Genomic DNA, 15,102 nt, shown 5'->3' with positions numbered 1-15,102 from the left:
TGCTGACTGCTCAGAGCCTGGAGCCTGTTTTGGATTCTGTGTCTCCCTCTCTCTCTGCCCCTCCCCTGTTCATGCTCTGTCTCTCTCTGTCTCAAAAATAAATAAACGTTAAAAAAAAAAATTTTTTTTTAAAGACATGAAACTATAATTCCCTAGCTAAAATTAAGCTTAACTATAAAATAAGTAATGTAGCTTAAAGGTACCTATGTTTGCCACTATTATTACATAGCAACAACTTTAATAAGATGATAAGCACATAAAGTTAAAAATGGTGAAAAATGGTCACTAGGAATCGAATGTGACCAATAAAGGTATTTTAATGGCACAAAAGTTTAGGGAAGGAGAGCAGTAAACTAACACTTAGTGAACACCTGGCATTGAGCCAGCCAGCACCTTACCAATTTCCAGGTGAATCATCTCTGTTATCACAACCACCCAGGCAACTATTATGATTATTCTTCTTACATAGGTAAGAAACAGAAAGGTTAGGTAACTTGCCTAGGGCCACACAACTAGTTTGGCAGAAGAGCTGTGATTTAAATCTACATCTGTTTGGCTCCTAAATCCACAATCTTTTCAGGTTATCCACTGAAGTATAGATTGATTCATAATCTAATTCTTTTTTTTTTAAGAGAGAGAGAGAGAGAGCACGCAAGAGCAGGGGAGAGGGGCAGAGGGAGGGAGAGAGAGAGAGAGAGAGAGAGAGAGAGAGAGATTATCTTAAGTAGGCGCCACGCTCAGCCCAGAGCCCAATGCAGGGCTCGATCCCACGACCCTGGGATCATGACCTGAGCCAAAATCAAGAGTAAGACATTCAATCGACTGAGCCACCCAGGCACCCCTCGTAATCCATTTCTTTACAAAATACTTTAGAAGGATTTTGATCATAAAAACCAACTCAATTTGGCTTTTTCTCTCTGCTCTCATGTGTGGAAAGCCTATTAGAATTAATCTGCAACACTTCTCCAAAGAAGACATCCAGATGGCCAACCGACACAAAAAAAAAATGCTCAACATCACTCATCATCAGGGAAATACAAATCAAAACCACCATGAGATACCACCTTATACCTGTCAGAATGGCTAACATTAACCACTCGGGCAACAACAGATGTTGGTGAGGATGTAGAGAAAGAGGATCTCTTTTGCATTGTTGGTGGGAATGCAAGCTGGTGCAGCCACTCTGGAAAACAGTATGGAGGTTCCTCAAAAAACTAAAAACAGAACTACCTTACAACCCAGCAATTGCACTACTAGGCATTTATCCATGGGACACAGGTGTGGTGTTTCAAAGGGACACATGCATCCCCAAGTTTATAGCAGCACTATCAACAATAGCCAAAGTATGGAAAGAGTCCAAATGTCCATCGATGGATGAATGGATAAAGAAGATGTGGTATATCTATACAATGGAGTATTACCCAGCAATCAAAAAGAAGGAAATCTTGCCATTTGCAACCATGTGGATGGAACTGGAGGCTATTATGCTAAGTGAAATTAGTCAGTCAGAGAAAGACAAAAATCATATGACTTCACTCATATGAGGACTTTAAGAGACAAAACAGATGAACATAAGGGAAGGGAAACAAAAATAATATAAAAACAGGGAGGGGGACAAAACAGAAGAGACTCATAAAGATGGAGAACAAACTGAGGGTTGCTGGAGGGGTGGTGGGAAGGGGGATGGGCTAAATGGGTAAAGGGCACTAAGGAATCTACTCCTGAAATCATTGTTGCACTAGATGCTAACTAATTTGGATGTAAATTTTAAAAAATTAAAAATAAAATTTAAAAAAAAAGTCTGTAAAAGTGAAACAGAATTCAAATCAGCTCCACATTTATAACAAACTTGCACATGAGTTGCGAGCCTTTTTCCAAAGTGTTTTCATACGTATTGATTCACTTTATCATCACAACATCCCTGTAATGGGAAGTTAATGCTAGCATCATTCTGGAGATGAGGTATCAACCATGTGAGATGCCTAACACCACACAGCACATTTACAAGTGAAGCTGAAACTAGGATCTATATGTCCTGACACTGTCTATTGCTCTTCCCATCACAGCCTTCTGCCTTCAGGTGCAAAAGATAAGAATTTCTATACCTGAGGCAGCACTCTCTCCATACTTTTTTCTTAAGTTACACAAAATACCATAGTTTCTATGTCAGTAATAGACTATGCCTTGATGTTTTCTTCCTATTCTATAAGATCAAATTATGCAAGTAAAACAATTCTAAGGTATAATCATCATTCATTTCTTTGATTCTCTCCATAATCATCATGCTGAAATGACAATTTAAATCACAGCACATGTATATAGCAAGTGATTTCATTATAATCTTGAAAATGTACAGCCTAAAACAGTGCAAGCAAATTCCATTCGTACAATACGTTAAAAGAATCTAGTATTAGGTAAGATTGAACTTACATATAGCCATTGGTAGAAAAGATGTGCTAAGATATTCAATAATATCCTTGTGCAGAAATGGAGGAAAGGTAGCTAACGTTGATATCATCGTGTAGGGCAAAGTACTCAGAATATCATCATTGAGAAAGGGTAGCAAACATGTAGTTGTATAAAATATCGACTGTCCAAGATCTACAAAACAAAAGTGAGTAATCAGTCACTGAATATTTTGCCATTTAACAAAATATGCTAATTCTATTTTTAGTTCTTATGAACTGGCTTAAATTGAAAACAGCTTTGCTCCCTTCTTAAGAGCTCTGAAACATAATGCTCAGTAGAGTGCATAGACAGTATATTTGTTCAATAAATGACTGGTGAATAACTGCATTAAGAAATATAAATATCGATTTCATGAGCTTTTCCTCAACCCTCTATCAATCTTCAGTAACACTGGGTATTCCTATTATTCCTTGATTTTAGAAACTAAAAGCACTTTCCACGTGATCATGAATCCTAAAATGTTGTCTAGCATTCTTACCATCATTACATTTTACACAAAGTAACTGTGGTACAAAGATATTACATTATTTACCCAACGGAAGTTTTAGCAAAGTCAAGGGCAGGACCGGAAATAAAGCCAGGCTATCCCTGCCCCATCAACCAAAAAGCACAGTCTTCCTACATCTGGAGTGTTGAGCAATGAGGGAACATGCATCTTCCAGTACAGCAGCATATTCCGCAGGTGCCAAAGAAAGGAAGCTGTAAATTGATGTTGTGTGGCCCTGTGCATTCAGTTATCAATTATCACAGAAGGATGTACTACCTAGTGGTAATCTTCCTATCAACATCTTTAAATGGGGAGAGGAAGAGTACCTACCTCACTTCTAGAAGGACTGTTAAGAGGCTTAAATGAGATTAATATAGAGTGCTTAACACAGCACATAATGTGTGCTCCACAAGTATGGCCATTGTTAAATATATTAATAGTGTTACTATTATTACCTGCACAAGGAGCAAAAATAAAGGACATTCAAAAAAACCATAACTATTTAGCTTTAGAATGCATGTACACCAAATCCCAATATACTGAATATATCTTTCTGTTTTTAAGTAGGCTTCATGCCCAGCGCAGAGCCCAACACAGGGCTTGAACTCACACCCCTGAGGTCAAGACCTGAGCTGAGACCAAGAGTTGGGTGTTTAACCGACTGAGCCACTCAGACACCTCTACTGAATATATCTTTTGATACTTCTGGATCTCCCAATTTGTGTGTCATCAGTCAGGACTTGACAAGGAAGATGTGGATCACTTTCCTGTCCACTATAAAAGAAAATTATTGGGTTTGTTTGTTTCGCAGCAGATTTACCTTCTTAGTGCAATTTTGATGCCTAATGTTATTTCCAACTATCATGGAATTAACCTGCCATCTCAACAAGCACATCAACTGACAACAGAGAGGATGAGGCCACCTGCACGCTGGTGAGTGAGGGGCAGTCAACCTTGGCCTCAAGCTGATAAGATGTAAAAGTCATAGGTTGTTTTACTAAGAATTAAATGAGGCTGTGCATAAAGGACACCTTAGCTGCATTGTAACGTAGTTACAGAACATTAGTGCTGAAAGGGGTCTGAGAGCCAATGTGGAATATCTTTCAAGTGAGGAAACTGAGGCCCGGAGAAGGAAAGTGAGGGTCCAAGATCGCCTGACAGCTGGTAGCTGAACTGTGTCAAGAATGCAGCTCTCACCAGTGCACAGCCCTTCCCCCCGTGGAGACACCGCCTCGAGCCCTGGAACGGTAGTTCACACGCTCAGTACACAAAAGAGTCACCCAGAGAGCTCAGTAAAAATTTGGATCCCTAGGACACACCCCTCAGCGATTCTTATTCCTAAATCCCAGTGTGGGACCCAGAATTCCATATTCAAGCTCCCTCAGTGATTCCAGTGTTGTTAGGAAACACTGCTGAATTGCTTTTTTTACCTCTAAGGGAGAGTCTAGTTTTTTCCTCTCTTCTAAGAACAGAGAACACAGTCTACAGATAACAGTGAAGAGTAAAGTCGCAACATAGTTGTAGGTAAAAAGCAAATATATACATCATTCCCCCTGAAATTGTTGTAATTTAACACAGTTAAATTGCAGTTAAATGGATTGTGAGTTATCAAACTGAATGCTTTTTATCTTAATAAAGCTCTAACACAGTGGCCCAGCCCAGGACCAGGCAGGTCTACAGTGACCTCAGGACAGGTTGTCACAAAGGAAAAGTACTGATGAGACCACCACCACAGTAAGCTCTGGCAGTCTTATGTTCAGAGAGTCATCTCTTTGAAATTCTGAGTGGGTACAGGGATCACAGTAAAAGTGACTGGGCTCAAAACAACTACAAAGTTACACAACAAGCAAATTTACAAATTTCTACATTTTTTTATATTCACTATAATACAGAACTGTAAATATAAGAAAAAAAAACAAATTCAACAATCATTATTTCATCATTTTTAAGAAAGTAGTTTTTTTTTTTATTTTTTAATTAGGAACACATCTTAATAAACCATTAAGCATTCTCTTAGGAGAGCTAGCTGCAAGTAAAGGGCGAAATAACTCCCACAACTCACTCATTTCCCAAATTCCAGTTTTTCTATACAGTGAAACTTTGGGTATCGTACTTCCAGAGACCAAATTATCAGTGTTTTCAAGTTAAAATGCTGTTTTAACCAATGTTTTAAACATTCATTCTCTGGAAAAACCCCTTTTCTTACTGCATGGTTTTCCATTTGATTCTCACAAATATAATACTGAATAGTTAAACAAGAGATATTGTACTCCTTTTTATGGGTTAGAAAATGGTAAGCAAGTGAGATCATGACATTGGCTAAAACACACTGTGGAAAGGGAAAGCGTTAGGCAAAGAAGCATGCTCTCAGGTCACTGTCCCGAAGCATCCCTAATAGTGTGTAGTATATGCCATATACAGCTTGTAGCAGCACCATATATCATACCGACCGCCAACACTTTGTAATAATAACCAGTGATCGCTGGTTAAATTTGGAAGAGTTCTTAGAGATTTATTCTAATCGAACCTCCCGGATTTAAAAGACAGGAAAAGTAAGTCCCAGGGAGATTCTGTGATTTGCCTCGAAAAATCACAGGATTAGTCAGTGGATTTGACGTGCCCTTCAGGCTCCATCTCTTACATTTTATGGGGGGCAGGTTTCTAAATCTTAGCCCACAATCATAATTCCAACAAGCACCTCCATGATAAGCAGGTAAATTCCCATTACAGCTCTACTCGTCCTTCCAGCCCACTCCCCTCCAAATGTAGGCCGACCTGGGTAACATCCCTCTGGTCATAAATGAGCGAAAAATGACAGGATGGGAAAAGCCATAATTAAGTTTCCATATAAGAAGGGCTTTAGCCACACAAAGACCTTTTAAGCAATTTATTACAGTAACAACAGTCTCCAGCATCCATAAACATGCACATACATTCTCAAAGATTTTGATTAAATGCTCACCGTGTTGGCCGTGCTGGAGTAAAGGAACTAGATCCAGAAGAGTCACCAAAGTCACGTAGAGGCCTTGATAGTCCAAAGAAGGGTAGTCTGACAAGTGAGCATCACGACTTTGCAGGCCACGTTCAGAGGGAGCATCTCGCAGGACGCTGTAAAGGAGGGAGCGAGTAACAGTAGGGTTGATGGAACTGACCTGCGGTCTTAGAGATGGGGTGAGTGGGAATGGCACAGGAAAAAGACACATGGTCATGGGCACTGTCAAATTGGAGGCATCTTGGTTTTCCTTCTTCCCTGTGCGGGACAAAATGCTGTTGGGGGGACAAGGAAAAAAAAGAGACAACAAAGACACAAAGAACAGCACATTACATTGAAATGACACTCTAAAACAAATAATAAAACTCCAGATATATCCCACATAAGATGCAATTGCCACACCAGCAGTGTCTACACATCGAGTAGGGGTCACATAGCTTCGTGCTCAGAAATACCAATAACGCACGGTTTCTTTCGTGGAAATTGCATTGCATCTCATGTGTTATCTGGTTAGTAAGGAGCAAAAATATAAAAATGCATGTTTCAGTGCCAAACCCATGTTTTACAGTTTATCAGTTTGGTGAAGGAGAGGTTTCCTCGAAGGAAAAACAATGGTTTCATCTAATGAATTAGGGCTTTTATACTAATTAAAACAAGCTTTCAAGGCAAAAGAAGTTTTCAGCTAGACTGCCTTAATTGGGTAAACAAAAACCTGCAAAATATAGGTATGGCACTTGCAGAAACATGTTTTAGCAAAGAATAAACATGTGTGTTTATTAAGAAAGTCTTAAAAATCACATGTTTATTGCATCAAAATAATGTCTATATGTATATTATGATACTGTTTCATGACATTCTATCAGTATCATTTGAGATAATGAAGTTTAAACAGGCATATGAATTTAGAAATAATACATATTTCTAAAATGTTAGCTAAACTACATTGGAAAAGCTATAAAATAATATATAGTAGATGGTCCGTAGCATATGTTTGTGAACTAATGATAATGGTTATTTATGTGTGTTTTTTTTAATTTTGCATGTTGGGGAGGAAACATTTTATTTTATGAATACAAACATTGGTTTATTAAATAGTTACCTTCAAAATTCTAAAGACTAGGCAAGCAGTATCTGCCATATAGCTGCACATCATACAATAGTATCTTATATATTACTGCTGCTACTTACGTTATTATTCAACAAAACTCACTAAAAAAACTAAAGGAAAGATAATTTAGAAAGTTAAAAAAAAAGTTTAATGGGAATAAAAATAAACTCTAGAAATAAACTAGCTTTCTTTTAGCCTTCATTTTTAAATAAAAGCCTTTTAGTAAAAGCAATAAAGCAGAAAACTTGTTAATTTAAAAATAGAAGAAATAACTGCTTGGCCAGATGTTTTAAGTTTTTAAAATTAGGTTTACTATTTATCGTCAAAGACAATAGTTATACATTATAATGATAATCTCTGCTGCGCTTACAAAGTGCTTTTATATAGTACACTTATATGTGAATCAAAATAGATAACAATTTATAAATGTTTCATTACATAAAAATAACCTTGTTTTACACTTACTCTATGTGCATCAAACATTACTAAGTTCTTAGTTAATGATATTACATTTACAATTTTACAGTGGTGTGAAGAATTGGTTAGTGTCGAGCATGCTTGCTATTTCAAATTGACATTTATTTTTATTTACTCTTAGTGCAAAATATGTTACAATGTAAGAAAAATGACTACATGCTTTTTATTTTCCATGTGCCTAATTTACCTCGATTTCCTTTGTCTTCTGTTACCCAATGTCCAGGGAAAAACAATTAATAATAATAAAGATAATTTCAGAATAGTTATGTAATACTTCTTAGCAAGAAATAACTTAAGATTTAGTGGTTTTTTTTTTTTACTTTTAAAGGGATTAAATTAACCTTTTTTGTGTGTGATGTATTTATCTTAAAGTAAGATACATATACTTTATACTTTACAATGGAATAATATCAACATTCCAGTACCATCAGATTTTCCATCAGACTTTATAGTTTCCTCATATAACTTGATTATTCCTAAATGTACCACCTTTAAATGTTATGTTCTTGATAAGCCCAGTCACCAAAAATCTATTTGAATCCTGGAGGATTCTATCCCACTGAAAATTCCTTTAGAATCATAATGGATATAAGTTAGAAATACTATTTCCCATATTTCAGTCCTAAGTTAACCCTACTACCTACATCTTTTCAAAATTACAAGATGTGGATCTTCTAGAAGTGGTATAGAAAAACAACATTTTGCCTTAGAGAATAAAATTAGCTACATATCATATATTAATGCTATCCTTTAAATTAAGTACCGTTCTGTCATCAACTTTTCCTTGGTGGGGGAAATATAGCACATTATTTTTTTCGAGTATACTTCAGTATTGTTCCAAAGTTGGATATAATTTAAGACACTAGTCAAATCAACTTTGGAGACTCCATTTTGATATTTTTCCCTTCCTGTATATGTGGGGTTCCCAAATGATAGCAGCAACAAGTTCATACATGCAGGGAGGGAGAATGTCAGCATTGAAACAGTAAAACTTCTCTCTCACTGCCTCTAGATTTAATAAGTAGGTGAGGTTGAGGAAAAAAATGGCTGAAATGAATTATCCATGAAACCAGTTTTAAATTACCATTCATGTTTCAATGTAAGGAAATGTTTTCATTTGTGGTAAAACTTAAGAAGGGCTCATGAATCAATGTACAATGCATTGTGATTTTATGATGTTTTGTGAAGTTTATTCAGAAAAAAAAAAAAACTTATTTCCCCAACCAAACTGTCTAACTCGGGAATGATAAAACCATCTACCCCATCTAAAATTCTTTCCCAGAGGACTATACACCCAACCAAAAAGAACATTAAGAATGCCCTGCTCAGAAGAGTTTGACCCAGCAACCAACTTTTCACCTTTCCTTTTCCCTCCTGAGATCCTCTTTATCAAATGTTTACTTCCAACATCAAGAGGAACCAAGAGAAGAAGACCCCTGTGGGTATGGAGAAAGATGAAAAGTTGCCCTGAGGTATTTATAGCACATAAAAATAATACATCAAATAAACTTTCTATAAGCTTATAAATTTTGACATCTTAGTTGAATCTATACACTAAATAAAATTTACTTTATCATGTGATACTCTAAAGCTACTCTGTGGACTTCAAATCAGTCATTGGAAGGTCTGTTTTCTTCCTAAGCAAGTAAAAATTACAATTCAACTAAGCTTATTGAACTGAGACTAGAATCCCTTTTAAAAAACATATCAAACATTTTCTAAAGAGTTAGCAGCAAGTAGTTTTCCCCAAACATAATGATTGTTAAAAAGATTTTATGCACAAGCAGCTGGAATGGCACCAGAAGAGAGATCTGGGGGAAGGAATTCCAAAAGACTGCATGACATAGGAAGACTGGAAACCTTTAAATATTCTGCCAGGTAAGAGGCAAGATCCTTAAAGAAGAACTTAGATATTTTAAATATGGCCCCAGAATGCTTTCAATGTAAAATGGACAGACTCCTCTGCAGCAATGAGGGGGGGATTAAACTAGATGATCTTCATAGTTCCTTCTAATACTAAAAGCAAACAAAAAACTAAACTCTGAAGTTGTGTGTAAATTGTGTGTCTGTTCCCATACTTAGGTCCCTACTAAATTAAAATGAGTACAAGTTAGCACTCAGACAAAATTTTACCCAGTACCCCAGGTCACTGCTAGATGAAATAATGCTCTAGAAGGGTTACTGCAATGGATAAAATCTGGACCAAAGTCAACTCAATTCAACAAATATTTGTTGACCCTCTTCTAAGGACCAAACTCTGCTCTAGGCTCAAGGGTTAGTAAGCTGAATACCACGTAAGACTCATCTTCTACTAACCTAAAATTTAGGGAACCCCCATGAACTACAATGTAAGTCTAATTAAGAGCTGAGTGAACAGATGTGGACTATTCAACCACTGATATAGTTAATTACGGTAACACATAATCTCTCCTCTCCTGTGGATTAAATTAATTGAAGTTAAACACCTAGGCTAATCTCTGCCTTTGGGAATATGTACAAAGTCTACTGAAATCAGTAAGAGTCACATGCCACACATGAATACCAGAGGACTATTCCTCTAAAAATGCAATTCTGACTCAAATGAAGCTGCTGGTACTTCAAGTTGCAGATTTTACTCAAAATAATAATAATTTTAACTTCCTTGAGAATATCCAAATAGACAGAGGGTTACTCTGTGAGAATTCGTCTCTAATTCTTTCTTCTTGTTTCTTTCCAAGAATCTGCATTCTAAAAGCAAGAAGTGCTTCTGAATGTAAAAGTCGTCTAAAATGCAAAGGGAACCAACTTGTTAGTGAGTAGAAACTCTTACTGTCAATAATCTTGGACACCAAATACCTAGACCATCTTATCTGTCTTGAATTTTCTAATAGCATAAAGAAAATTAAGAAATATAAATATTATTATTATGGATATATATATATATCAACAGTGAAAGTGGTCATAGTTTGGTCCAATGTAGGACAATAGTTGTAAGTTCTATATTTCCAATAAACAAAAGAAATTAAAGAATTTTGCGTTGGGTTTTGTGGGGTTGTTGTCGGGGGTTTTTTTGGTGTTTTTATTTATTTTTGATTTTTGCTTTTTATTTTTTTAATGCTGAGGTAGGCAAAAAGAAGAAAGAAATTGCATTGGGTTCAGCCCAAGAGTTGAAACCTCTAAGCACTGAAGTTCAGCCTGTGACATGTTATGCTTCTTACTGTTTTCTTTCTTCTTCCTACTTCATGTGAGTGTGTCCTATAGGCTATCAACTCTGCTCTGACTTACTATCCACAACAAATTGCTAAGTGAGAGACAGCTAAAGCATCTGGGAATTAAAACACTATCCAGATCACCTCAAGTACAGCTCAATTTAACTTCCAAAAAGTTGGCAAATCTTTGCACTAAGCACAGCCTTTCCTCCTTTGATCTCAAGGAAAACCAAAACTATGCCAAGAACTCATAATGGATGCTGGTATTCCCAAAGGCCAAACCCAAGTATTTACTAAAAGAAGTGTCTTTGCACCATGATAACTAGTAGTATGAGGGAGAAGCAATAGAGTGTAATTATTGAGAGTATGCTGTGGATTAAAACCACCAGGGTCAAATCCAGGTTCCATTGCTGACTAGATAGGTGACTGAGCAATTTCTTTAACTGCTTTACGCTTTAGTTTCATTATCTGTAAAATAGGTATAATACTACATTTATTTCATATAATTATTATAAGGGATTAAATGAGATGACATGTATAGTTCTTAGAACAGTGTTTGACACATATAATTACTAGTATTCTCATACAATATTGCTATGATAATGGTAGTTATTAATACTACCATTAGAAGCAGCTGCTGATACGGTCTCCCTTGAAAATGGTGGAACTGAAGAAACACAACAGATGAACATAGGGTAAGAGAAGGAAAAATAAGATAAAAACAGAGAGTGAGGCAAACCTTAAGAGACTCTTAAATACAGAGAAAAACTGAGCACTGCTGGAGGGGAGGGGAAGGGGGCATGGACTAAATGGATGTTGGGCATTAAGGAGGGCACTTGGGTTCTAATCCTGAAACCAATACTACACTGCATGTTAACTAACTTGAATCTACATAAATAAATTTTAAAAACAAAATGGATTCAGCTCAATGGCACAGAATCTTCTCCAACAGCTACTTGAACAAACTACCTTAACACGTTTTATCATTAAAATACTATGAACCATGATCATATCCTAATAATCCATGGCTCAAGAAAATGGAAATTTCATGTCTTGCAAACATGACTTCAGTATCCTAAATTTCCAAACTTTCTGACACAATGACTAAGACTTAAGCAGTAGGCTTCAAAGTGCCAACAAATGTCACAGTTTCTTTGCAAAGTGAATTCAGAATCTGCTTGCTACTGAAAAAAAGCCTCCCACTTTGAGAACTTCCAGAATTTGTGATAAAGGACAATGTTTCCCGTTGAGAACCCTGACCTCAAAGACAAAAGGAGAATTCAAAAGAGCAGGATCAGATGCTTGTATATCAATATAAACAAACTGATTATTTCAATGAACACTGAGCAAATAATCCCACTGCAATTTGAAAAGAAGGGAAATCGCCTCTACTTACTAAGCAAGTATGAAATCTATGAATCTGATACACAGAATCCCTTTAATACAGAATAGGGACACCAAGTGTTCTAAAGAAGACAAGATACTCCAAAGAATAAGAAGAACAAAGATCAGGGCTGTAGAAGACGAGCAGCTGACTTAAACGCGTGAAACTTCTTTCTACAAAGCATTCAGACTGCCAAAGGCTCGCCTTGCACGAGCGGTGACTCCAGGGCAACTACACTCAGTCGGAATTGGTGTTCCCTCCCTAATACCTATCTCACAAAAATGTTGCTGTTACACAGCAAAAAGAAATAGTAGCAAGTCAAGTTGTGTGTTTCCAATATCAGATTTGGAGTGAGAAGATCATGGTAATGGGGAGACCAAGCCTTAGAATGTAATGGAAAGTGAAGCGTTCCCCTTTATTCTTCAGTGTTATTTTCCAAACAATGGAGTCTTTACTTGAAAGGCTCCCCTCGTTTTTCCTAAAGAGAACTGTGAAGTAGATAGGTCCCTCCTGTCTCCGTCTTATAGTAAAAGCATCCAGGATTTGTTTTTCATTCCTCGTCCTCCTCAGAATTTCCACATCAATTGTAAAGCACGTTGAACGCTTGAAGTGTTACACAGATTGTTATTACCATACATTATACTTCAAGAAACAGGAAATACTATTGATGAACCTAAAACACTACTTAATTCTGATTTTCTTTAAGACCATGTTTCTTATTAATTTTAGCAATGTAAATTCTCCTGTCAATCTCATTCTATATTAATGCCAGACATACAACCTTTATCACTGTATAAATCTCTTGAAAAGACATAAAGTGGAGGAAAGCAGGCGGTAGCCATGCAACCCTTTTTTTTTTTTTCAGTTAGGCCTGTGAGCTGACCTGCTATATACACCCAGAGAACTTGAGTCCAGACTCTTCTGGCAGAGCACTAGAAAACATAAGGCCCTTCAAAACTTTCAGTGCGATAAAAGTTTAGGTCCCAATCAATTCAGCAAAACTACCTAATAATTCTTTTGAAGTAGAGGATATTTTAAAGCTTACCTTAACAAGGTCTGAGAAAAGTATTTCAGGGTGTTTGCAATATCTGTTCCTGAAGGTACAGGATAAATGTTGTGAAGAACCCGGTTATGATATTCCTGTAAGTACCGGATCTTGGAAGCAACTAGATAAAAGCAAAACAAAAAAAACAAAAAAAAAAAAAAAAAGAAAAATTATCTTGTAATATGTATTAGGTACACAGCTTGTTGGGTTTTCTTTTAATGATTAGATACAGGAATTTAATTAGTATTTTAAGGAAAATATGCTGAATTTTATTGGAATTCCATGATAGAAACAATTTAAAAGATCTTTAATTTCTTATAATTGTATCCAGCACACAATTTTTTTTTAAGTTATCTGGCTTAATATCCTATTCACAAATCTTCCATAACTTCTTTTATCACTAAGAAAGGCAATGCTCCAAATCATTGTATAATCACCCCCAAGTTAGCTTCTTATTATCAAAATAATAATAGATATAAATCTCTGCCACCAGAGAATTATATTTAAGATTGCTTAACTAAAACTGAAGGAGAAAACTCAAAGGTCTTTCAACAATACTCCAAAAATCCTGAAATATAGGGAGTCCGTTGCACAATGGCATCAGTCAAAATCAGATTTTTAACTCAATGTGATCATAAAAGCACGTAGTGTGTTTACTGAATGTTTGAACTGTGAGAATACGTTAAGAGGAGAGTAACTTGGTGAGTGTTGAGTAAGAATATAATGACTGGATAGTAATAAAAATATGAAAAATAAATGTCACATTTTTCCTTCCAAGGAGTTTCATAAATTAGAAAACTTCCTAATAGCTTTTCTGAGCAGAGCTGCTCAGATCTTCTCAAGATGCAGGAGGGACTCAATGGGCTTGTTTACCCTCCTAGACCTACCTGGAGTCACCAGCATTGTCCACATTCCTGACCTGACCTTTGACCTGGCTGCAGTGAATGGCCCAGTGCTAGTCATTCCTCTTTGCAAATCCCAAGGGGCCATGGTGATCACCGTCTCTCAGGTCTCCTCTTCCACAGAGCTCTCAACACTGTCCATTTGTCCTTTCAATCTTTAAGGCTACCAAGGGAGCCTTTTAGGTGGTATGGCTCACTGTCAGCAGTTAACAGAAGACATATCAAGTCCTGGAGAAGCAAGGTCTTGCTGTTCCCAACAGCCCATGGAAACAAACTCCTGGATGCAATTCTAACTGAAATGCTGGCGTAAGCAACTTAAAAAAAGTCATATGCTTTTGACAGGCGAAGAATCACAGAATGATGAAATAGAACTGGAGGGACCTTAGCGACCTTTTCTCATAACCATTTCATTTTAAAGATAGGGAAAATGAGGCACATAGGTAGTCAATGGCAGAGGTAGACCAGAATTTATACCCTTAGTTCCCAACCTGTGTTCCTTCCACTAGGACATACTCTAGATTATGAATCTGAAATGAAGTCAATATGCAGATAGTGGGTGTTTGTTGCATGATATCAAAGCAATTTTTAGCTGTTATTAGGTTAACCATTGATTCTAAATCCCACACATACCATTGATCAAATTTGTCTTTCCTCCCCCCTACTACCTGCACTAATCCCATAATATGGTTATCATTTCCCACAAAAAGAAGTCTAGATTGCAGATAATAATACCTTGAGTTTGTATAGCACATCACCTCTGAAGAAAGCAACAAGTTTATAGCCGTTGTCTCAATGAACCCCATAAATGTTTGGTTGTAAATAACTGTTTTCCTGAGATGAGGTAAAAAGAAGGGATACTTGAAAATGTTTCAATTACATAATCTACAAAAACCCATTTTCTTCTCAGTGTTTTTGATCGGCTGTTAACCACTTTGAAAAAAATCACATTACTGGGAACCTCCCCGCCCATTAATACATAGTTCCAAGTCCCAAATATTTGAGGTATGTTCTAGCTAGCATATGTTCTCAGCTCACCTACCACCACAGGAG

The 15,102-nt window shown here is 36.6% G+C and overlaps 1 protein-coding gene across 22 annotated transcripts in view; it reads right to left on the bottom strand.

The window, feature by feature from the left end:
• Positions 1-15,102, bottom strand: part of UNC79 (unc-79 homolog, NALCN channel complex subunit) — a 266,052-nt gene that overhangs the window by 210,527 nt on the left and 40,423 nt on the right. For 12 of the 22 annotated variants that reach the window (XM_045451907.1, XM_045451905.1, XM_045451912.1 and 9 more), the window contains 4 exons: positions 13,151-13,271; positions 7,721-7,738; positions 5,919-6,223; positions 2,431-2,601 (listed from right to left, as the gene is read on the bottom strand). The exons of 1 other annotated variant lie outside the window; for it this stretch is intronic. In XM_045451907.1, coding sequence (XP_045307863.1) covers positions 2,431-2,601; positions 5,919-6,223; positions 7,721-7,738; positions 13,151-13,271 — 615 coding nt within the window. Of the gene's footprint in view, positions 1-2,430; positions 2,602-5,918; positions 6,224-7,720; positions 7,739-13,150; positions 13,272-14,037; positions 14,263-15,102 lie in introns of those variants that run through there. 9 more of the 22 variants (XM_045451924.1, XM_045451908.1, XM_045451906.1 and 6 more) reach the window with 4 other exon arrangements.

The sequence above is a fragment of the Leopardus geoffroyi genome, chromosome B3, assembly GCF_018350155.1.
Source record: "Leopardus geoffroyi isolate Oge1 chromosome B3, O.geoffroyi_Oge1_pat1.0, whole genome shotgun sequence".
Classification (NCBI taxonomy): domain Eukaryota; kingdom Metazoa; phylum Chordata; class Mammalia; order Carnivora; family Felidae; genus Leopardus; species Leopardus geoffroyi.
Note: the sequence above shows the minus strand (reverse complement) of the source record. Positions and strands in the feature narration are given on the sequence as shown.